The 22310-nt window shown below is 41.7% G+C and overlaps 1 protein-coding gene across 23 annotated transcripts in view; it reads left to right on the forward strand.

Annotated features, from left to right (window-relative positions):
* Positions 1 to 16091, forward strand: part of LOC109477773 (muscleblind-like protein 3) — a 134397-nt gene extending 118306 nt beyond the window's left edge. For 12 of the 23 annotated variants that reach the window (XM_019779143.1, XM_019779135.1, XM_019779149.1 and 9 more), the window contains 8 exons: positions 4243 to 4431; positions 4833 to 5066; positions 5899 to 5922; positions 6796 to 6852; positions 8369 to 8525; positions 10006 to 10082; positions 11051 to 11135; positions 12403 to 16091. In XM_019779143.1, coding sequence (XP_019634702.1) covers positions 4243 to 4431; positions 4833 to 5066; positions 5899 to 5922; positions 6796 to 6852; positions 8369 to 8525; positions 10006 to 10082; positions 11051 to 11135; positions 12403 to 12536 — 957 coding nt within the window. In that variant the 3' untranslated portion in view covers positions 12537 to 16091. Of the gene's footprint in view, positions 1 to 4242; positions 4432 to 4832; positions 5067 to 5898; positions 5923 to 6795; positions 6853 to 8368; positions 8526 to 10005; positions 10083 to 10152; positions 10264 to 11050; positions 11252 to 12402 lie in introns of those variants that run through there. The other 11 variants (XM_019779147.1, XM_019779145.1, XM_019779146.1 and 8 more) reach the window with 11 other exon arrangements.
* The last annotated feature ends 6219 nt before the right edge of the window (positions 16092 to 22310 follow it).

The following is a 22310-nucleotide window of genomic DNA, read 5'->3' on the forward strand; positions in this document are numbered from 1 at the left end:
ACTGGAGTGAAAGGAATTGTCACCGAATCTGGGGCCGACACAAGGACAACATATGTATCCCTTTCAAAAACAAACAGCCTAACCTGATTCAATGGCCTTGGTATGGAGGACATGTAGTAAATAATGGAGAGGGCTTTCTTGTGTATTTTTGCTTGGAGCAAATAATTTTTAGTAGTCTACTGAGAATGTAGGCTTGCTATCTGGAATCATCTCTCGTGTTTTGGGATGTTTTAATGTCTGGGTCACAGGAATACACATTAATATCAATAACTATTCAGCTGTGGGGTATAACCTCTATTCATGGACCCGAGTATCATTGACATTTTAACAGGGGACTGTAGCATAAATTTTGTCCTGGCCTTGGGCGCCGACACATGTCCTAAATCCTCCCATATTCGTCATAGTATCTGAGCTTAGTTGATAAAGGTAGAACTGAGATCGGGACGGTTGAGATTCACAAAGTAATATAAGCTGCATGCTGTCGATGCCAGGGGGGCAAATTTCCACCAGCTTTTGAACAAACATAAGATTCATTTCCTGGTACTATAGTGTTGGGGTTTTGCTGTGAAGTAGGAAGGGCTGTTTGTGTTCCTATCAAGTACAGGCGTCCCCAAAACAGGCCAAGTGTGGTGAAAATGGACAGGCCAACAGGATGGGCGTCGTTTGCACACACGAAATGCAGGGACGCATGTAGACACCATGTCAAGGCCATGCCGCCATTATTTAAGCCCCAGCCTTGACGGCTGCAAAAACAGCTCCACATGTAGTGGCTTCCATTACGGGATGGAGGTGTGATCAATTGCCTAGTACAGCTCTCAACCGGGATGGAAAATTTCTGCTAATGCTCTGTGATGCAGACGGTCGGGGAAGGGGGAGGTCAACGAACTCCACAAATTCATGTCGGTTGACACCTGTTTGGAGAGATTTTGGAGAAATTTGCGTGTCTCTGTCTATGATGAGGAGCGCATTAGCCTGTGAAGTGAGTGTGAAAGGGTTTCAGCAGATAGGCACAATTACAAGCATGGAGGATAAAAGCATGGATGGTTACATCAGACATGTCCTGCATACAAACAACACCTGTTTCAGGGAGGCAATTTGGCTGAGACTTCATTGTGGACAACATGTCTATTCCTAGGGTTTCTTGCAGCTATCATAGGGTAATGATCAGTAACATACACCGGGAATGGTGGTTGTTATGGCCAAGTGGCCAGCTTGAAGAGATGCCCGCTCGGGTAGGTTTGACACATAGCCATGTGTAAAACACTGGAGAATTTCTATCCCCCAAAGGATAGTTCTGCAATAAAACGCACGCATCACTGCCACTGATCTATCTGTATCAGCTAGTTTACAAGTACATGTATCCAGAGATGGGCGTTGTAACGACTTTGGATAGCAGGTGCAGACAGAGATGCTGAGTTTAGACTGGGGACACAGAAGGTCTCTAACTACTTAATGACGGCAATCAAATCTAGGCCCCTGTGAGTACCCCCAGTTCTTCATAATGCATCACTTATGGTAACATCCAACATCAGATGCCTTGGATTCAGACTTGAGGGAATGTCCTTAGAAAGCTTCTTACAGCGCATTAGAAGCATAACATCTGTAAGTTACAACTACAAAGACTGAAGATGTTACTGTATTACTGGTATTGTCTTCACAATCAATTCATAGTTTTGGGATAAATACCTGACATAACCTGACAGGTTCAACTACAGATTCTGTTAGTTACTGACAAAAAGTGGATGGTAATTGAAATATCTGACAGTTTTCAAAATCCATCCGGTTGCTTGAGTAGAAGTTTTCTTGTGTATGGTTGGTATGGTTGGATTCTGATTGCTTATTATACTAAACTGAGAGAAAGCTGGGTGTGGTGTGTGAAGTGTTGTTGATGCATAACTGTCAGTACTGCTGCAGGAAGTGACAGGAAACGTACTATAGTGTGACATCCTTGAATAATGTTTGTTGTAAGGACTATGTTAAACAGTCCTGACCCTACGTCTGCTGTTAGGCAGAGGTCGGTAGAATGCGGTCCACATGAGGCGTGCATGTGAGGAGGATTTGTCCCAACCTGCGGCAGACGGGCGCAGACAGACACTTGTCTAGACGCCCCTGTCGCACACGTCCGAGGTCCATTTGTGTCAAATCTCATCCCATTACATGATATGACTCACGAGCAACACGGCATGGGTCCATATTTTGGCCAATTTCGGCTAACAAATGTAAAATGATGCCTCGCTCCCCAGATCGGTGTAGTTAACACAGCCAGGCATTGATGAATTCATTAGCAAATCACCCTCCCCTCTAAGCTGTAATCGTTCCTCTTACTCACCAGCAGGCCCTAATGCATTTCAGCACCGGTCCCGGGGGGCCATCCCCAGATTAGTTCTCCCAAAAATCTTTATTGTTCATCAAAAATGAGCAAATTTGCGGGAATAGATGTCCATTTCGGCCTGGATGGTGAGGCATAATCGATAGGAGTCGATGTGTGATTTGAGTCGGGCGGCGGGAGGCTAGGGTCCGAGATGAATAGCTAAAGTGGCGAACGTTTCCCCATTTCCACACAATCAGGCCGGGTCAATACGCAGCCGGCGAACAATATGGACAGACAGATCAGGAGGGTTTTGCCCGGACGGCCCCACAGCACCATCTAAAGCTCGGGCTTTACTGGCCGCCCTTTGAATTCCTCCTCCCATTATACAGAAATCGATGGAGGAAATAAGATGAAGCCAGGAGGAATACAGTCACATTGTCTGCTCGCAATCAAGTTGAAACGTACACAGTAGGGGCTTGTGTAAGGGATGGAGAGCATCAGGCTAATGTGCTCCCCAAGTAATTATCAATTGTCGTCTTTTGTGCCGTGATTACCTTAACATGCCTGAAAAACGCTGCTTACGGAGACTGGGACATGTCCCAGACGGAAATGTGGTCTGTAATGTTATAAATATGTATACAAAGGCTAGAGCTTTATCTATGAAAAGGGAATCTGCCATTTGCCTAACGTTATTAGAACAGGCAGTTATACAGATCTTTTTGACAATTTAAGGTAATTACGTCAATTTGCATGACATCAAAACAGGGTTAATCTGCAGTGAAAGGAATTTTGTGAAACAAAATTGAGAAAGGGTACAATCATTTGTGATGGACAAAAAAGTCTAAATCACTCATTAGACTCTAATCTACGAGACTCTGATGAGTAATTGAAAAGTTATGGACCAGCGTATCACAATGACGCTAAAAGTCAAATTCTGATTAATATTCTGATTGAAAAAAATTCTATCAATATAAAAGGGGAAGCCCCATTTTTCCCTTCTCAACATTGTAACTTGTATGTAGATATGGTGCAAAAAATGTAATGTGATATCTGATTCTTTTTCCTACATTTTTATAAATTTAGGCAGTCAACTTGATGGTTCTTAGATCAATCAATTTCTTATGGAACCATGTCAAAACTTCATTTCAGGGCAATATTTTCATTACAACTTGAAATGTACTGAAATGGCAAGAAAACCTGTCCATCACCTAACCCCAGGTGCTTCTGGTAATCCTATCAAACTTTGACCCTAACTAGAGCCTGCGGTGACCTGTGCCATATAAACTTAACCTTGCGATCTTCCATATGACCCGTCGGCCCTCCCCACCATCAAGTAAATCCCCCAGCAGGTCAGGTGAGACACATCCAGCCTGATGAAGAACCTGACCTTTGCCCTTTGTGTGGAAGTGCGTAAATCTGGACTCCTTCCTTCCAGCCCCCACCAGGGTGCCCGGGAAAGTTCAGCGCCATTCCCCGCGCTGCCGCTGTAAATTCTGTCGGCCACAATCAGACTTCAGAAAGCCGGTTTGATGAAGAATCTGACCCTGTCACCTTCAGGTGGTAGTAGTTTAAGTTGCCTCCTGTTCGTGATGTAGAGGGTTGTGCACTCGTGATACCGGGCACATCTGGTTCAAGTTGCGCAGAGCCAAGGGCGGCCTGGGTTTGTGCCCAGGAAAAGATGTAGAGTCATATTGTCATTTTGAATGGGGCCATAAAGCCAGCAGTCCCATGTATGTATGAGGGAGTATATGACGTCAAACGTCTGTATGTAAAAGAACAAAAACACTTCTTGAGAAGAGTAGGGGTGACCTGGTGTGCTCGGCTATGAACTTGAGCCTTTGTAGTAAGCTACATTTCCCAAACCTGTACTAACCAATGAAAAAGTGTCATGCTTCATCCTCAGTCTTATCTTTCTGTTCTTCTGTTCGCAGCAGGCCACCCCGCAGTTCAACAACATTCAGGCTGCCGCAGCCTTTAATCCGTACTTGAACCCGATGGCACCTTCATCGGTGGGGCTGGTGCCCACGGAGGTTCCGTTTCCAAGTGCCGTGCCGCTAGTGCCTGGGGCCAGTGCTCCTGCAGTGCTTCCAGCGAAGATTGCTCGCACTGACAGACTGGAGGTGAGCCCAACCTTCCTGTGTACTGTAAAGCGTGAAACTGTTGCTGTGGTGATGAGGTTGTGTCATGAATTTGAGGTGGTGAGGTCACTGTGAAAACCATGAAAAGAAAACCAATGCAAAAGTTTCATGATTTACAGTAGCAGCAAGGCTCTGAGTGGGTGTGGAAGTATAAATGATAGCACACTAAAAGCTAAATGTTGTACAGTCCTTAATTAATAAGATTCAACAAGAAGATGCAAACTAAATGTTTTAAATTTAGATAAATGTAAAACTGATGAGAAAGGTTAGCAGAAAGTTGACTGTATAAATGTGAGATGGCACTATGTCTTTTTTGCCGGTGCATGTACATCCACCATTGTGAACAACACAAAAGTTTCGTCCTTGTGTTGTGCTACGAGCAGGTCTGCCGTGAGTTTCAGCGTGGAAACTGCACAAGAGGAGAGAATGACTGTAAATATGCCCACCCTACCGAGGGGGTAACAGTCGACACATCCGACAACTGTGTCACAGTGTGCATGGACTATATCAAGGGTCGCTGCACACGGGAGAAATGCAAGTACTTCCACCCACCCCCCCACCTGCAGGCCAAGATCAAGGCAGCTCAGCACCAGGCACAGCAGGCCGCAGCTGCCATGGTAGGACCTCCCCTTCCTCCTGCTTCTACATCTCTGCTCTTTCATTGTCCTGTGGATATTTTCTCCTTACCTTCATCTGCGATAGTCGAGAACTTGTGGAAGCAAGAAGCTTGGCACTGATGGACGATCCCATAGCCCCGCACACCTGCATCAGAATGAAAAATAAAAATATAAGGATGCAAAGATTTTGCAAACATGCTTCTCATTGGTCAAACTGCTAATTGCCATGCTGTTATTGGTTGAATTGCTAATTGTGATGGTCAGGATTGGTCTGGGGACAAACTTGGGACTCCTTACTGTTTCATTAGAAAGCTTCACCTCTGATCAAAACAGTACATTTTCTATACGCGGTAAAAAAAAGTACAAGCTTTTACAAAACAAATGTTGTCAAAAAGGAGTCCAAACTGAAAATCGAGGATTACAGACTTCCTGGACATATTTTGGGTTTCAGACTTCCTGGTAGTATCTTGGGTTTTTATGACCTTCAAGTTCACGGATGTCCAGGAAGTGTTCTGGGAAGGGATTGTATGATGCAATTTAACTGGGTACTACACCACTTCCCAATGTTTGATGAAGCGCTTTCTAGCAAACATGCCAGATTGCAACAGTAACTGTTACATGAACTGTATTATACCCAATGTCTAATCTATGGATCGGTCCATTCTTCTTGCTTCCATGATTGACGGTTGTGCACTAACTAATGTTTTAACCTGAAGAATGTAGAATGTTGTAATTGCATGTTTTCCCTGGGATTTTCACACCACTTGTAGTCTGTCCAACTTGCACCTTTACTAATTAGTTTGCGCTGCATTCTTGCACAACCTGGACACAGAGCCCTCTTGGGACTTTAGACATGGTGAGTTGTGTTTTATACACAGTGATTATACTATTATAGAATATAACATATTACTTTGTCCATTTTCTATTTCTTTCCTGCATTTTTGTGTGTTAAACTGTGGTACAATTTCTGCATATAGTGCAGTATATTCATTCTATGACCTAAGATGATAGTGAATTGTATTTTACTGACTGGATGGTCTATGCAAGGCTCGGAGGTTGTAATGTAAAATTATTTCAGATCAGTGGAGACTTTCAGAAATTATGGCTTTGTACTCAAAACTAGATTAAAAACATTTTCTATTACTCTATACATGTAAATTATGGTCTCTCAAAGCAGTTTTGCTGACAAACATTACTGGTTCGTACCTGGTCTCCACAGTACTTCCAATTCAATCAATTGAATATCTTATGCATTGATGGTATTCTACAAGTTGCAAGAAAATAATTTGCGGGGACAAAATTTAATCTAACTAGCAGATGCAGAATTGTTCATCTAAAATTACCTTTAGTGTTTCTCTGTCTTTCTACATGTTTGACTAACTCTATTTCGATTTCCTACAACAAATTAACCAGTCTTTCATTCCCTGTGATGATTCTCATCTGAGAAGTTCTTAAAAGAATTTGTGAAACTGTCCACTGATGTATACAATTGTAAAAATGTACATTGTACCTGGGTAATGGTTATTTGAGAAAAGAAAAAGAAACGAGGTCTTCATGTTTAGTTGTAGCCTTGCATGCCGTTTTTTCTTTACCGCATTCCAATTGCTGTTTTTGTTTTATCCATCTCTCCCCATGATGCTTGCTGCACACTGCTTGCTGTACAAATCGTTTTGCCTCTGCAACCCCTATGGCCCATTGCCATCATGTGCTCCGCATACTAATTACGCAGACGCCTGACAAAGTTCAAAGCCTGAAGCGTCTCCGAGACCCCTCGGACGACTTACTGGTATCTATCTTTGCTTGCATGTTGCCTAGTTTTGTAGAAGCGTAGACGTACTATAGTCGTCGTTCGAAAAAAAAAAAAATCGTTTGGTCTAACATCTTACCCGAAGACGTTTTCGATGTGACTGTAAGGTTTAATGTCGTTGGAATTTTGTTGTAAGGTTGTGGTTATTAAGTGGAACAGTAATATTCATGGGGAGTGGCGAATACTTTGAACGCACTGTTAATAATTTGGGTAACTTTTGATCTAGTCTTATATGTAAGGGTTGGTAGGGTGTAAGGTTCTGTATAATATGGATCTGTTTGATATCTTGTGTTCTACATGTCTCAGCCATGCTACCTCTCAACTGTATGGTGTACCCTGCCTCCCCTTGTTCACAGAATAGACTCTTCCAAATTTTTTTTTTTAGTTTGTAATATCAGATGATCTGTATTTTGTGTGTTGATATTTCCTAAAAACTTACACTGAGAGTGTTCCTTCAGAATAGTCCGGCAGTCCTCTGTCATAGCTTTGACCTTGACGATGGAGGTGACCAGGGTGACCTTCAGTGGAGAGGAAACATAGGCGCCGATCAGAATATGGTCGTGGGTATCTTCAGAAATGGCCGCCCTTTCATTTGCCAGCTGCACATCCCAGCTACATTGCACAGCCTGTGTATTATATATATATATTATATTGTATATAACAAGAATCATTAGTGCCTGATTTAATGTAGGATACTTACATACGCAACAACCAAACAAACAGAACTGCTGCAGAAAAGAATGGAATTTTTGTTTCGGCCTGAAAATGGTGACTGCATGTGGCTCTTCATTTTGCATCCGACATACAAATACAGTTATGTAAAAACAAAGAAAACTCATGCTGAATGTAATCTTTCTAAAACATCACTTTTGAAGCTTGTAGCATTCATTCCACCATGCAATTGCACTGAGCCGAGAGTTTCTAGCACTGACCTGTCTGTCCTGCACCCCACATTTAAGCAGCGTAGCATGCGCCTGCCCCCCTCCCCCACCAACCCACTTTAACTCACTGCCAACCAGAACTTACCTGTCCAAGTCAGCCATCTCACTATATCCATTTTACCAGATCACTCATATATTTGACCTCCTGTCGCTACTGTTTTCCCTTATAGAGCAAAACAAAAGTCAAGTTACACAAAAGTGACCTAGAAAAGTAGAATAGGAGTGTTGTCGCATTTCCAGCATATCTGAAGACTGAATTTTGCATTGTATTATATCTCAACTATTAACAAGTGTTGATTTGTATTGAGTCTAATTTAGGACACTAGGCCCTTTAGATTGTGCCAAAACAGCTGGAATGTGCGTGCTTATGTATTCTCTAACCTTTAACATTAACAAACAACTAACACAATTTGGCAACCAAAAAGAAAGGCAGTTTCCACTAGTGCCAATCTGAATCCCATACCATATGAAGGATTGGTTTGATGACATTTGACCTGTGACCTCTGACATGGAAAGTTTGTTCTCATGACCGTCTCCCCTCCTTCCGCCCACAGGGATTCCCACCTGGCATGGTTCCGTACGCCAAGCGTCCCACCCTGGACAAAAGCACACTGTACAACCCCCAACTTGCCGCGCAGTACCAGCAAGCCATCGCCTCTATGCAACTCCAGCAGGGCCAACAGCCCTTTGTCCCCACGGGTACTGCCTTCCGTGAGTTTGCCCCCTGAGTCTGACGTTCGGCGTGCGTCGGGTAGCACGAACAATCCCATCAAGCCACACATGGTCCACGGACGGGTCAGGACATCACAGATTCCCACTTTACGCTTCGTTTGGCAGTTGCACTCGACAAACTTATATATATACATAGCCAACCTGCAGATGCAGTGTTGCCAGTTCTAACCGTTGTCACGGCTGTCTAAAACTCACGCATCATTCCGCACAATCCTGGTGCCTGGTAGCTCAGGCAGAAAGAGCTCCGCCCTCCCCCGAAAAACGACAGATCGCATTGGGCAGTAGGCGGGGTGCAGTGTTGCACCATGATGCCTCTTGCTGCACCACGTATTGCTGACCACTTGCACAGGGTCTGGTGCAACTCTGTAGGCATTCCTGATAATGAGACACAAAATTCAAACCCCAGACTACCAAATCAACTAGCTTCAGGGAGTCTTGACAAAATTCAATCAAGCTCGTACAATATTTATATGTATTCAGTTAGCTATGAATTTTCTGAGGTATGTATCAACATTTCACAAAAAGTAAAATATAGTTTCAAATATGACACAAATAGGATTGACCAGTTACATGTAGTTTTTCACTGCAAACATGACCACCCATCTCAAAAAGCCTAAAAGTCATTCATTGCCAAAATCATTCAAGAAAATCTGAATCAGATTAAGAAGGGACAACACAGTAAGGTAAGGGTAAATAACTTCACTTCAAAATGACTTCAAGCAAAAGTTGTTTCGAAAGCTGGGACATTCAATTCTGTATATTCAAAACAAAATTTCGCACAAAAGTTTTTCAAGGCACAGAGAAAATCAAAGCTTTTACTGCCCATTTTAGGGTGGGAGGGTCACTGAAGATTTTGATGAGAAGAGTTGCACTGATGTTGTGCGAGCTGTTCTACGGCTGGTGATGTGGCTTGCACCTGTGTTGTTCATGCTTCTCGTTCCGATGCCGTTAGCCTAAGTGTCTGGTAGACCTAGAACGATTCCCTACCTACTTTTGCCTTTCCCAATGTATGTATTGTTGTATGAAAGCAAATAAGCTATTTCACAGTATTTGTAAATGTTTCACTTCACTGTCTGATAGAAAGATGCCATGTAGCTCTCTCATTGCTCTTCAGCAGTAGGCTATATGTAGAACCGTCACTAGACATATCTGCCCAAGTGTTGCTGAGTGTGGTATTTCTGCAATATCATGTTCACTATTTTCAGACGCGCACATTTGTAGCTAATTTACCGTAGTGTCGGTCAGGGTGATGACTATGTAGAAAGGGGCGTAACTTGTAGAGCGTAACGCTGTCTATCCTAGTAATAATATTTTGCATGTTTCTAATTTAATGCTCTCTCTTTTTCTCCATTGTTTTCCATGCACCTGCTTTGCATGCTGCGTGCGTTGTGCTTGATCGCCAACCGCCCGCCATTGTTTACTGTTGTTGCCATGGTTGCATCACATACCCCCTGCATAGCTCCCATGATGCTCCCTGCTCCCGCTGGTGCAGCCACTGCAGCTTCCAATGTTCCTTACTTCAATGCACAAAACCAGGTTGGCCCTGTTTTCATTTCACATAGTTTAGTTGGTCTTTACAAACTGTTTTCTGTTCTTGTGTGACTAGAGCTGCAGAGCAGTAGTGTACATGAAAACTCTGCTGCCTAAAGCCAGTACCTGAAGACTTGGCAAACGTGCAGACATTCACAGGATTGAACCAAAGCTGGGAGAGAGAGAGACCAAAACCCTTGAAAGGAAACAGAAACGAACACCATTTCATTGGTATACTGAAGGTCTTCGGTAAACACGAGAAAAAAATATTTGCTAAGAGAAATTTTTCTGAAAAGGAGGTGAGAGAGGATTGATTCCTTAATGTTGCACAGGTCTAAGAAGCTGTTGTTTTTTTAAGTGCCACTCTTCAATTTGATAAAAAATGATGACACCTGTGCAACTTCAACTCCTCAATCTTGCAATGTCTTGCCAAGACAGTTCTTGATTTTGGGACCTGGCTCTTTCCAATTATTATATTGCCTTTGATTATTAACTGATTGACGATCCATGTTGTTTTTTACATTTATGAATGACATGTGCAGAAGGGAACAAAACTAATGGGATAAAGGGTCAGGAAAAATGCCCCCCACCCTCACCCTAAACTTACATGTATTCGCAAATCTTGGTGGTAGGCTCTGGTGCTAAAGCTAACATTGTCTAAAACACCCCCTCCCCCCACTCCAAGCGTATGATTTGCCCCTTCTGCACATCCTTGTATCTGTTACTCCTGGAGCCCAAATATGGCAGTAGCTTACAGGTGGTTAGGTCGTGTGACATTGGTATGTGGTCACCTGACGTAACCAACTGTTGTGATTGGTGCATGTCGTGCTGTTGTCTTGTCTTTAGTGCTCTGTACAATTTTATTGTTGCGAATTCCCTGATGTTGTCATTACAAAAAGACATACAACGGCCTCCGCTACTGTTATAATGTAATCTCTCGTCTCCTTCCCTCGGCCTGCCTTCTTCGTTCACAGCCTACGGACCAGCTGCCCGTCTGCCGTGACTTCAAGGCCGGGAACTGCAAACGACCAAACTGCCGTTACGTGCACCTAGTGGAAGGTGAGGCCACACCCCATGCAATCTTCCCACCATACTACTACCCACCATCATCATCACAACAGCCCATGGCCGGGATGTGGGATGGGACCGTTGCCAGCATACCGCAGTTTTTGTAGGTTGTATGGACTCCCAAAACTTCTCCACCATTTTGCTTGCTGCGAGTCCTGCCAGAAATTTAAAGCTTTGCCCTCCCGAGCCTCTGGGATTTTGCCATGTTCCGTCGGAATCGGAAAGTACCGTCTTTTGTTCAGAAATGGTCATAAGTTTTCCTAGCCCTTTGCTTCTGCCGCAAAGCTGTTAAAAGAGATGCCTAAGCGGAACAAAGTGCTGCTACCTACTAGTGATATGTTGCTGGAAACATGTTGCTTCCTATAGTAGGTAGTACTAGTACATAGACACGGGAAACTACACAGTACTTCTAGTACAAAACCCTTTTGAAAGATGAAAAATCTGACGACCTTCTCCGGGACCCCAAGAAACCCCAAAATAAAAATAAACTTGGTTATCAGCATCCAAATTAATGCTAAAACCTATTGAGATTTGCATACATGTAGACTATTAAAGTTTTAAAAGTTGGGTCTAATTTCAAAATTTTTAGGGGTTTTGTCCTTTTATATAATCAAAGCCACTGACTTCTCAACTGAAAGTACAATGGATTGTCATCAATACAGCAAAGATCCCTTCAGTAGTGAAAAGTATACCTTAGTCTGTTGGGAAGAATCAAGTGATCTTGATTTTATAATGACTGGCAATATATTACAGTGTACTATCATGATAGAACTAAAATGTACAAAATATGTATACAACAGTCACTGGCCAGTGCTCACTTCTGTTATCAATCACCCTTTGCTGCACCTGCTTTACGCAGCTGACCAGAGAGAAGTGTTATAGAGTTTATGAACCTCACTTGGCTCATAGTCACTAGCTAGAAATTATCTTTATCATTTAGGAATCATTAAATTATATCAGCAAGGATGCCTCCATGGGCAATCTTGAGTTAAACCAACTTTTGGTACAAGTTTGTAAAAGCCAAAAAAAGTGTGGAATGCCAAAGGTTTGGTCAAAAATCATTTTAGTAAGTCAGTTTTCCTTGCTTTTAGATGAAAACTTTAAACTTGAATCTTTATCTACCAAGACAGCTACTGCTCTGGAGACATCCCTGATCCAAAATGAATTAAAATTCAATGTACATACCATGTAGCCACTGTGGGTCGACATCTTGATTGACGGGTGCTTTTTTTCTCCTCTTCCTCTGTTGTCTCTGCAGACCATGTTGAAGTGGTTGATGGGAAGGTTACGGTCTGCCGGGATGCTTTGAAGCTGAAGTGTGCCCGCCCGATGTGCAAGTACTACCACCTGCCCGCCGGCCAATCCCTGCCAACCGCCACCACCATAGTCTGACACGCTGACCCACACACCGCACAGCTGCCAACAATCCAACCAACGACACAGCCACCGTCTGCGCCGTTCTGACTCTCAGCAGCAAATGCAGCGTCAAATCGCGTTGCATTCGCAGCTGGGCCTTTCCGTCCACCTTTGCGTCATGAATGTAGGCGAAGGCAAAAGTTTGTACGCCACATTCGGCTACGCAAACGTGGGGAATTGGATTCCTGGCAGCTCTGTCGTGACATCATAAAATAGCATTGTTACTACGACTACTGGATAGAATCTCAAATCCCTCTCCACTTGACAGATACTTCTAGAATATGTATGTTGCTCTCTCTCCCCCCTTTAGGTGCTAACAAATGTTTCCCAGATGGCAGCAGTCGAAACCAAAGCCATTTAATTTTTATTATTAATGTGTAAATTGTGGACATAATTTTCCTATGAACTTTTTCATAATGATTGATAACAGTGTTCCTATATTTGTCCTAATATTGTGCAAAGCACGAACGTACGTACGCAAAGAAATGGTCATTTTTTAGAGACTGCTCGAGGGCAGAGTGATCCAGCTGAAACAAAAATGCTTGTGAAGCATTGTGTTGTTGCACCACTGATCCAATGGGCCGAAGGCCATGTGGAGGGTGTTTTGGGGGGCTCCTCAATCACAGATTGATCGTGGCAAAGGTCCGTCATGACGGGCGGACAGAAAGAAGGACAAAGTCTGAAGCCATAGGCACACTGCGAACTGCAGGACAGGTCACAGCAGAAATGATAGGAAAATTCCATGTGACTCGGAACCCCCCAAATCACCTGCCTGTAGTGACTATTTCCTGGCGCTTGAGGCATGCCTAGCATGTAAATTAATAAGAACGAGTTGTAAAGAAGAACCCTGTGGGGAACACGCGCTTGTAAAATAGCTGAGGGAAAAGCTCCGAGCCGGTGCTACCTTTAACCGTCATCAGGTGCTGCTAGGGAAGGACTTGGCATGGTGAAGACTGTGGAGGGAAAAGGGTTAAACGAGAAGGATTAGCATAAGGAATGGGCTGCCAAACATAATAACGTACAAACCATTATTCTTGACAAAGTGACAAAAAAAACTTTCCACTGATGCACTTAATGTGAGAAAACAATCAGAATTCCCGTTTATGTAAATTTGTAGCCATGTTTCACACCGTCCCCACAATGTCTCACCAACTCCTCTGTATCCAACGCCCGACGCATCTGAACGTGTGAACTAAGCACCGAGATGAAAAAGTGATGTGGGTGGTGCCATTCTGGAATCAAGAACGGCAACTTCATGACTTTAGTTCTGACCTTGGATACACGATGATTGGATGGGGGTAAAGAGGATGGTTTGTGCAGTTTTGAGGGAACATTGATTTTTAGTGCAAATTGTGCTTCCAATGTGAGCACGGGGCTGCCATCTTGGAAACTGGTGACCTTGATGATCTAGGACTGGTTGATAGAGAATGTAGGAATAGTAAGATTAGACTTGTAGTGCAGAATTTCCCAATCAATGTATCTATGAAAGCAAAAAATTTAATTGAATCAAAATTGAATTTCCCTTGAATTGTTTCTATGGAGCTAGAATTTTTATAAAGATGGATTGAATGAATGACTTTCATCATGTAATGTACTCGAAATGTGAATTCACTACCAAATATGGAAGTGCACTAATTTTGAATGCATCTAGCTGTTGGAGAGGTGGTAGAATTATGTGTACTTTTAATGTAGACAAAAAAATCTGAAGTTCTCTTATTGTATGAATAGTAGAGAGTATTGTGACTACAGTTTGAACTATGTAATGTCACCAATGCTAATCCTGTGTATAACATTGTAGGGGTAGTGCTAGAATTTTAAATTAGGAATTTAGCAAAGTGGGAATGGAATCTAGAAATTGTAAATTCTAAAATGTAGAGCTACAATTCTTGAAACAACTTTCTATATCTTTCACATATCAGGTTTGTTGTTCATTTGTTCTTAGTTAAGATTCAACATTATTTTACTACCTAAAGTTAATTTCTATTTTAAGGATGACAAAATTATCGTCAATTGTAATGAATGTCATCTTGTAGTTATTTTCCATCCAATTGAAAAAAAAATCAAAAATGAAAAATTTTAGAAAATACAATCCTATAATTACAATGATAGAAGTCATTGTTACTATAAATAAATGGTTACAAAATGCCTTGTGGCTTAGTGAATAGAAATTACTAGGAATTCTTTCACATAAGGATTTCCTCCGAAGCAGAACATGCTTGCGACGGCCAACGTTAAGTCCAGGCTGGTATACATTGCTATTCTTGCTGGAAAGCATGTATTCTGATCCATGTTACAGTGTATACTGAACTGACAGATCCAGTACTGTTCCCAGTACTGTTTCCACTCAGTACTGTATTCAGTACTGCCTCTGTACCTACTTAGCTGCTGTAAGGTCAGGCTTCTTATGTTTGGCCTCTAGGCAGATTTACTCTCCAGCTTCCCATCAATTCAGATGGCAACAGTGAAACTTAAAAGACGTAACCTTCAAACCTGATAAATCCTGCAGAAGTTTTTCAGAGAACTGAAAACTGAACAGATGTAGTGGGGATGGAAATCATCTAGGTACTTGCTTCCTTCCCCAAATTGACAACATTCAAACTACAACACAAAACTTCACTACAATTTACAAATTATAATGTCTTTGGTGACAGTCGAGATATAATCTAATTACAGTACACAAATGTTTCAATGTCTGACAATATTACAGACACTAGATGAGAAATGGAGTGGTGGGAATCTGGTAAATATTAGCTTTACATACATAAGTACATGCACGATGAGTTAATGTATAAGAAACACTTGAGACAGCTTTGCTCTGTTTAATTAGTATAGATGTGTAGCAAACTACATTGTATTACTATTAGTTAAAACTCTGGAGAAATGACCACCGAACAGTCGAATGACAAACAGAGCCGTGAAGCATTATGTACCATTAGCCAGCCATCCAATCACGGTACCTGTAACATCTAAGCAGTTTCTCTGCACACATTGTGTGTTGTCATTGGCTGCCAATAGACAAACAGAAGAGGTTGTTACAAATGAGTTGCAAAAGGGCATTTCTGCACAGTGCGGAGTGTTCCTTCAATCATGGAAATGAGGCTCGTGCAATTAGTGTGGAAAGGACACCGATCCATTTCGGTGAGATCAGAGCTAACGTTTTAGTCTTCTTTTTTCCTAGATCCAGTATTTTTAGTTTTATTTTTCTAAAATTGTAATCGCAGCCAGAGAAGATCTCAGTATGAGACAACATCCTTCCATACTACACTAACGTGCAGAGTTGCATACTTGTGTTCCATTGTTGCGAGGCTTAGTCGGTAGTGTTGTATGATGATGATATAAAAAAACAGTGGATGTACACTGAACTATGGCTTACTAGAAACGTTTAACGTTCACTTTCCAACATATGCTAGTCTTGGCTTGATTTATATGTGTTTTGTCCAATAATTTGTGTGTTTTCTCTTTCATACTCTGGTTATGATGGCCTCCACAGCCAGCTGCTTAGTAAAGCAAAGTATCAGAGTATAATCTCAACTTCTGTGTCCTGGTCGTTATTGTGTTATTCTTACTCAGATTATACATGTAGGATTGACTAGTATATAATTCACAGGTTGCAATTTGAAAGGATCCTGCTAGGAGGTGCCCTTTCTTGTATTAATTAAAACTCAAGGGTAAGGATATAGATCTTTCTCAAACTTAATCAAACTTCCTTTTTTAAAACCAAATCCTGTTCTTAAAGCTCAACTTCGGCCTAAACAAAAACTTTCTTCAACTTTCTTCACTTTCCTCTCTTATCAAGATGCTTGACCACACCAGCAAATTGAGCTGTGTTGATAAACTTTCCTGAGCAAGAAACATATTCCAACTGTTACCATTTAATCATAAAAGTGCGTGTGGCAGTAAAGTTAGGTATTGCTAAGTAGTAAAACACCAGTTTTGTAGAGTAAACGTTCGAGCCGCATAAGACCAGACAGTAGGGTTTGATCCACTCACACTGGGGTGGACCACTCGTTTTGATACATGTATGTGTGATGGGTTCTTTAATGTTCTCAAGGTGTGGCTCACCTCAAACACAGGCCCTCCAGGTTTACATCACATCTAAGAGAATGTCCCTATCTGAAGCTAGATAAATGTACTCATGAGGCACTCACACCCAGGTCGAGTGATGAAATAGGTGTAAAGGTGTAAAGGTGCCTTTCCCGAGCACAACATAGGGACCTGCTGCTAGGGATTCAAACCCAGAACCTTCAGATTATAATACAACACACTGAACCACATGACCACCTTGCCATATAGTGAATTCTGGGATGGTTAACTCTGACTCAGAGCCATATACTGGGCCAGTTGAGGGGTAGACTGGCAAGGTAGACCACCCCACTTTTTCCAGAAACCCACCTCCGATGACCTGAAAAATAAATATGCTCTGCTACATACGACATTGACTTGTCACCAAAAATGAGCATAGATTTGCCAGACTGACTTGTATACGCAGGCAGATTGACCACTAAAGACTGTAGGCTATGCAATACTGTTTACGTTGTTTCAAATTGACAACTTACATAGCTCAGTTTCAGGCCACTGTTGGGACTTGGGTAGCTGAGAAATCTAATTTGATGTAAGCTGTCTGGGTGGGTATATTAGTTAATTTGCAGCCCTGTTCCAGAACAGTCGTGTCAGTGTCTCCTTCAATCAGCTCAAAGCACCGCTGATTTCTCTAAACAAACTCCACTTTCGCCAAGAAGGTAATCTGACTCACTGGTGTAGGACTGAATGCACGGTTTGTTAAAAATCTAATAATCTTACCGACAGGAATGAAAGGAGTGTGGCTTAATGTGTACCTAGAGGTTTGACTTTTCGCCCACCTGCACTAGCCTGGCATTTATCTTAGTCTAGCTGCAGTTCGCTCTTCTCAAATAGTCCAGCACTACTTAAGAGAAAAACAATTGGAATTTACATGCCATTGTAAAATATCTGCAAGACCTCTGATTGGTTTCGATTGTCATTGTTTCACGTATTGAATATGTATTTCCTGGTACAGGAAGTATTGTTTTGGGTAGCTGAGTGGTGGACTCTGTGTCTCTGCTTGTCCTAATAGCTTTAGTTGCATGGTGGGTGGGAAGTGATTTGGACAATTGATTGATGGGGAGGAAGTTGACCCAGCATGTGCTGTGTGGACACTGTGGAGGAATTCAGGAAGTAGTGACAGTTTGAAAATCACGCATGTACTATAGGCATGTACTTAAACTCCCCTGTACATGTATGATAGTACATAAGACAGAAAGACCAAACTAAACTTATGTTTGCCAAATTCCTTGTCTGTGCCACTAACCTGGCTACTTCCACGCCATAGCAGGAAGCTTAGAAATGTTACCCACACAACTCCAGTCTGTTTAAATGTTGAACCTCCCATTTTGTGAACAGAACACTACCATGTTGCGAAATGCTTTTGAAAGTATTGTGAACAACCAACACAGTGCCTGATAGTCTTTTAAATGTCTTTTAACTGTAATTATTACAATGAGTGCACAGTGAATTGCAATTCAGCCCTTGGGCTCTGATGTTGTGCTTCAATGTGTGCAAAAAGAAACAAACTGAATCCTCCTCATCATCATATTTTCTTCATTAAAATGTATTAAAAAAAGAAACTCTGCAGTTCTTGCCCTGACACCTGTAGATGAAGCAGGTTGCCATATGATTGATGGTGTCATCTTTGTAAAAACGTTCACACTGGGATATAAAATGGGGCATAACTCTGGGGTCAATGATCCCATTAAGAACAATATGATACGCTTTTAATGGGGATCTGCATCAATCCATACGACACTGTCTCACCAGTTAGTACAGCGACCTGCGTACATGTGAGTCACCCCTCATAAAGCCGCGCGGCTCGTATATTCTCCCAACTTGCAACTTTTCTCCCGACGACTGATGGGCGGCAGTTCAACGTTAAATCAGCGCCCGAGAAAATAGCTCTCTGTGCCGGCTCCTTAATTGCCCGGCATCAGCACTAAATCATTGCAAAGAGCACTGCCGTGGCTTAAAATGTTTTTGACCTTTTGCTCTAATGGACGCAAATGGCATGACAGGGACTGCGCGTTCCCTGGCCGAACCATTTCTGGGCTTATGTGGTAAGTGCAGCAAAATGAAACGGGTTTTTCCTCGGCCGTATCAATTGTAATGGTTGGCAGCCAAGCGACTTTATCACCCTTTCACAGATGATTCTTCCACTCCTACTCTGTGCGTCAGGTCTAAAAATGAAACGCTCCTTTCCCCTGAAATCCGGTACAAACCACTATTAATGATGTCAGACTTGAAACAAGAAGTCAGAGATTTCAGGCCTCAGGGAAGTAGTTTGCATTAATGAATTACGTCATAGAATGCAACATACATGTGTAACACTCATATGCTTGTATGATGAAACATACTCAACTATTACACCATGGTTCATACATTCCTGGCAACATCATTGAGCCCTGGGTATACCAGTGTATAACGAAGTCAAACTCGTCAATCAAATGAAACCTAATCTTCACCCACTCACTATGGAAACCAAACAAGTCTAGCGCCACCCAAAACAATACTTCTGTCTCAGAAGTAACAAATGTTTTTGAGGACAAGTTTTTCAAGAAACCTTACATTCATTTCTCCTAACACCTCTGCAATGAATAGCAAGTAAAGCATGGTTGGCAAGGGTAAATTGAGATGTGTGGCTACTTTGTGTAACTTTTCCTGCAAACTCAGCTAAGGGCCTGTTACCTCTACATATACACAAGTCAGGGCATCCTTCTTGATGAAATGAAACAGAGCACAAATTCCCCCTTCATCTCGTTGGAAAAGATGACTCATGAGAGAGTCTTTACCGATGTTACTCTCCATTTGGCCTGGCACATTGGAGGAGAATTTGTTCAGCGGAGCACACACGGCAACAAAGGCAGCGTTTCTCATGAGGAATGCATGTCATTAAGCAAGGAGGAAGAGAGGACTTAGCACAATCACTTTCCAAATCTGGTTCTACATGTCGGGTATTCATAATGGTGTAACAGTTTGACTTTGACACACAGTGGAGCACTGACAGTATATTTTGTGCAGCACACATTGTTAGTTTTAGTTTATCAGACTTCATGCCTTCTCTGTATAATTTTTGGCAGAATCATGGAACATTTTCCATAAAAAATCTGATACTCCCTCTTAACTTGTCTGAAAAAGACTTTTATAATACATATACAAATGTTTCTGCCCTTGAAACCTCAAATTTGGGACCCCCCTACAGCAATAACTTAAAAGGGCCTCCTGTGTCTTCCAACAACAATAAAGAGAATGAAAAATGTTTAATTTTTTTCATAAGAATTTAATACAAATTACATTTACATGTAGCTGTATGTGACATCAATGTAAACTCTACCACATGTTCATAATTTTCAAAACAGCTTGACAAGAGATATCTTATTTGGACTACAAGTACATGTAGTAAACAAAAAACACAGTACTTTATACAGGTTCCTTAAAAATACATCTCTGGACAGAAATCATAAAAGAGAATGCAACAAAAAGCATTTTGGAAGAAGAGTGTTATAGGTCTACAAAAGCACTAAAAGTGCACAATGAGTTGCAAAGTGCTGTAGGACAGAAATATGTACATACCTGTGTCCTGGCTGCATTTTTTTCTTAATTTGATATCTGGATGAACTTAGAAGAGTTTCCAAAACTTACATTGTAACTCTGTGTGTGTGTGTGTGTGTGTGTGTGTGTGTGTGTGTGTGTGTGTGTGTGTGTGTGTGTGTGTGTGTGTGTGTGTGTGTGTGTGTGTGCGCGCACATGACTAAGTCTTGCTTTTTGGCTACAAACAAATGTGTTTCTAGCTACACATAGCAGTTTTACACTTCTACTGACTGGTGTATCAATGCACTAAGTCAACTAATTTTAGATTACACAGATACAGGTTGTTACATTGCTTAAGGTTATTTCTCATTGTGACAAGATTAGGTTTGATTGCTTCAAATTAATTCTTACTGTGACAAGTTTATTCATGATCATGGTGGTCTTCTACCTAGTGATTGAAATAATACACATCATCTATACTATAACATTGAGCATCATCTGGGCACATCAATTCTGCATATTTCACATTCAGACAACACTGACTCGATTATACATGAATGGATGACATCCATGCACAAATAAATTTTTGTCCATTTTCAAGAAAAAAAATTTTGCAACCATGCTGTTCCTTTCTGTAACAGTGCTTGAAGGATGATAGAGCACCACCAAGTCTAGCAAAGTCACACCAAGTCTAGCAAAGTCAAAGAAGATGTGAGTCAACAAAACTAGAAAATTTATTGTTAGGTAATAATATGCTCTGTTCAGTTATTTGTTCAAGCTTTCTGACCACTTAGATTTCATATGAAGGCAACTTTTTTCCAAACTTTTCGCACATCAGTTTTGGGGTGCCTACATGATGACATCCATGTAATGAAATAAGTATGGCCTTACTGACAATAAATAGTTTCTTGACTATTTACAACAACATACTGTAAAATGTCGGCAGAACATGCAACTGTGCCTGTGTAGAACCCAAATTTTTTGTTGGATGTTTGGTCAATGTCCAATTTTGTCTTTCTCAGCTGATATCTTTTACAACACAACATTTGAAAGCTATAGATTGAATGTCATCTTTAAATACACGAATACGACCTTAAATTAGATGTTCTGCCAAAGTGTTATGTACAATACATTATGGGTTTTGCACAGGCACAGGGCGTTATGCCGACAAAACATCTACTTATACCGTAGGATAACTAATTACTGTCACTTGAACTACTGGAAGAGGAGTCAGTTGACATAACTTCTACGTCATCATCGTTCTCCTTTTTGCCGATCTCCACCGAGATCTCTCCCGTGTGGTTGGCTGAGGTGGAGACACCCGACGACAAGTCTGCCGATGGTTGCCATGACAATGAGGACTGGGATGTTCCCATTCCGTCTGCAAAAAACAGTTCGGCTCTCAAAACACACAAAAACATCACCTAACAAAAGTAATCCTTATTAATGTCACATCTAGTCTCTAACTCTGTGTTACATGTACATCCTGAGTACATTCATAGAACATTAGACCAATCCCATAGTCCCACCCACCTCTGTCAAAATGTAGAAACGCAAAATAAATAGCAAAGAAAAGGCAAATTTTTGAAAGATATTGCCACTCTCTCATTGGTCAAACCACTAACTGCTGTGCTTTCATTGGTTGAACTGATAATTGTGATGGACGGGCAGGATTGTCTATTACAATGATGAATTTGTCCTGGAGCAAATACATTGTATAGTGAATCTGACATCTATGCCACAAAGTTGGGGCAACCATTTTACTAACATCCCCCCAAAAAACACATATAGAACTTTCACTCCCACGCTGGTGAATCATCGCAGAATAAAACTGTTCGCTTCCTTCCGAAAAATTACACATTGGAAACCACGCCATGCACGGCCAGTAACGAGCATCCGAAATGCGCTGGCTCTCGTCCATATTCATGCGGATATGCAGTTATCAGTATTTCTAACACAGCTTCTGAATCTGTTCATCAGTCTGGGAGGCAACAGGTTTAATACAAGCTTGTTTTACTTGGGTGCTTGGAGGGACGAAAACAGGGGGTTAACACGACTGGTTATCACAGGTCCTGTACAGTCTTGCTTTATCACCATATGCTTAATAACCATAAAAGATGTTATCCCTTTGGGCTAAAAGCTAGCCCAGGCATG

The sequence above is a fragment of the Branchiostoma belcheri genome, unplaced genomic scaffold (assembly GCF_001625305.1).
Source record: "Branchiostoma belcheri isolate BF01 breed outbred unplaced genomic scaffold, Haploidv18h27 scaffold41, whole genome shotgun sequence".
NCBI lineage: Eukaryota > Metazoa > Chordata > Leptocardii > Amphioxiformes > Branchiostomatidae > Branchiostoma > Branchiostoma belcheri.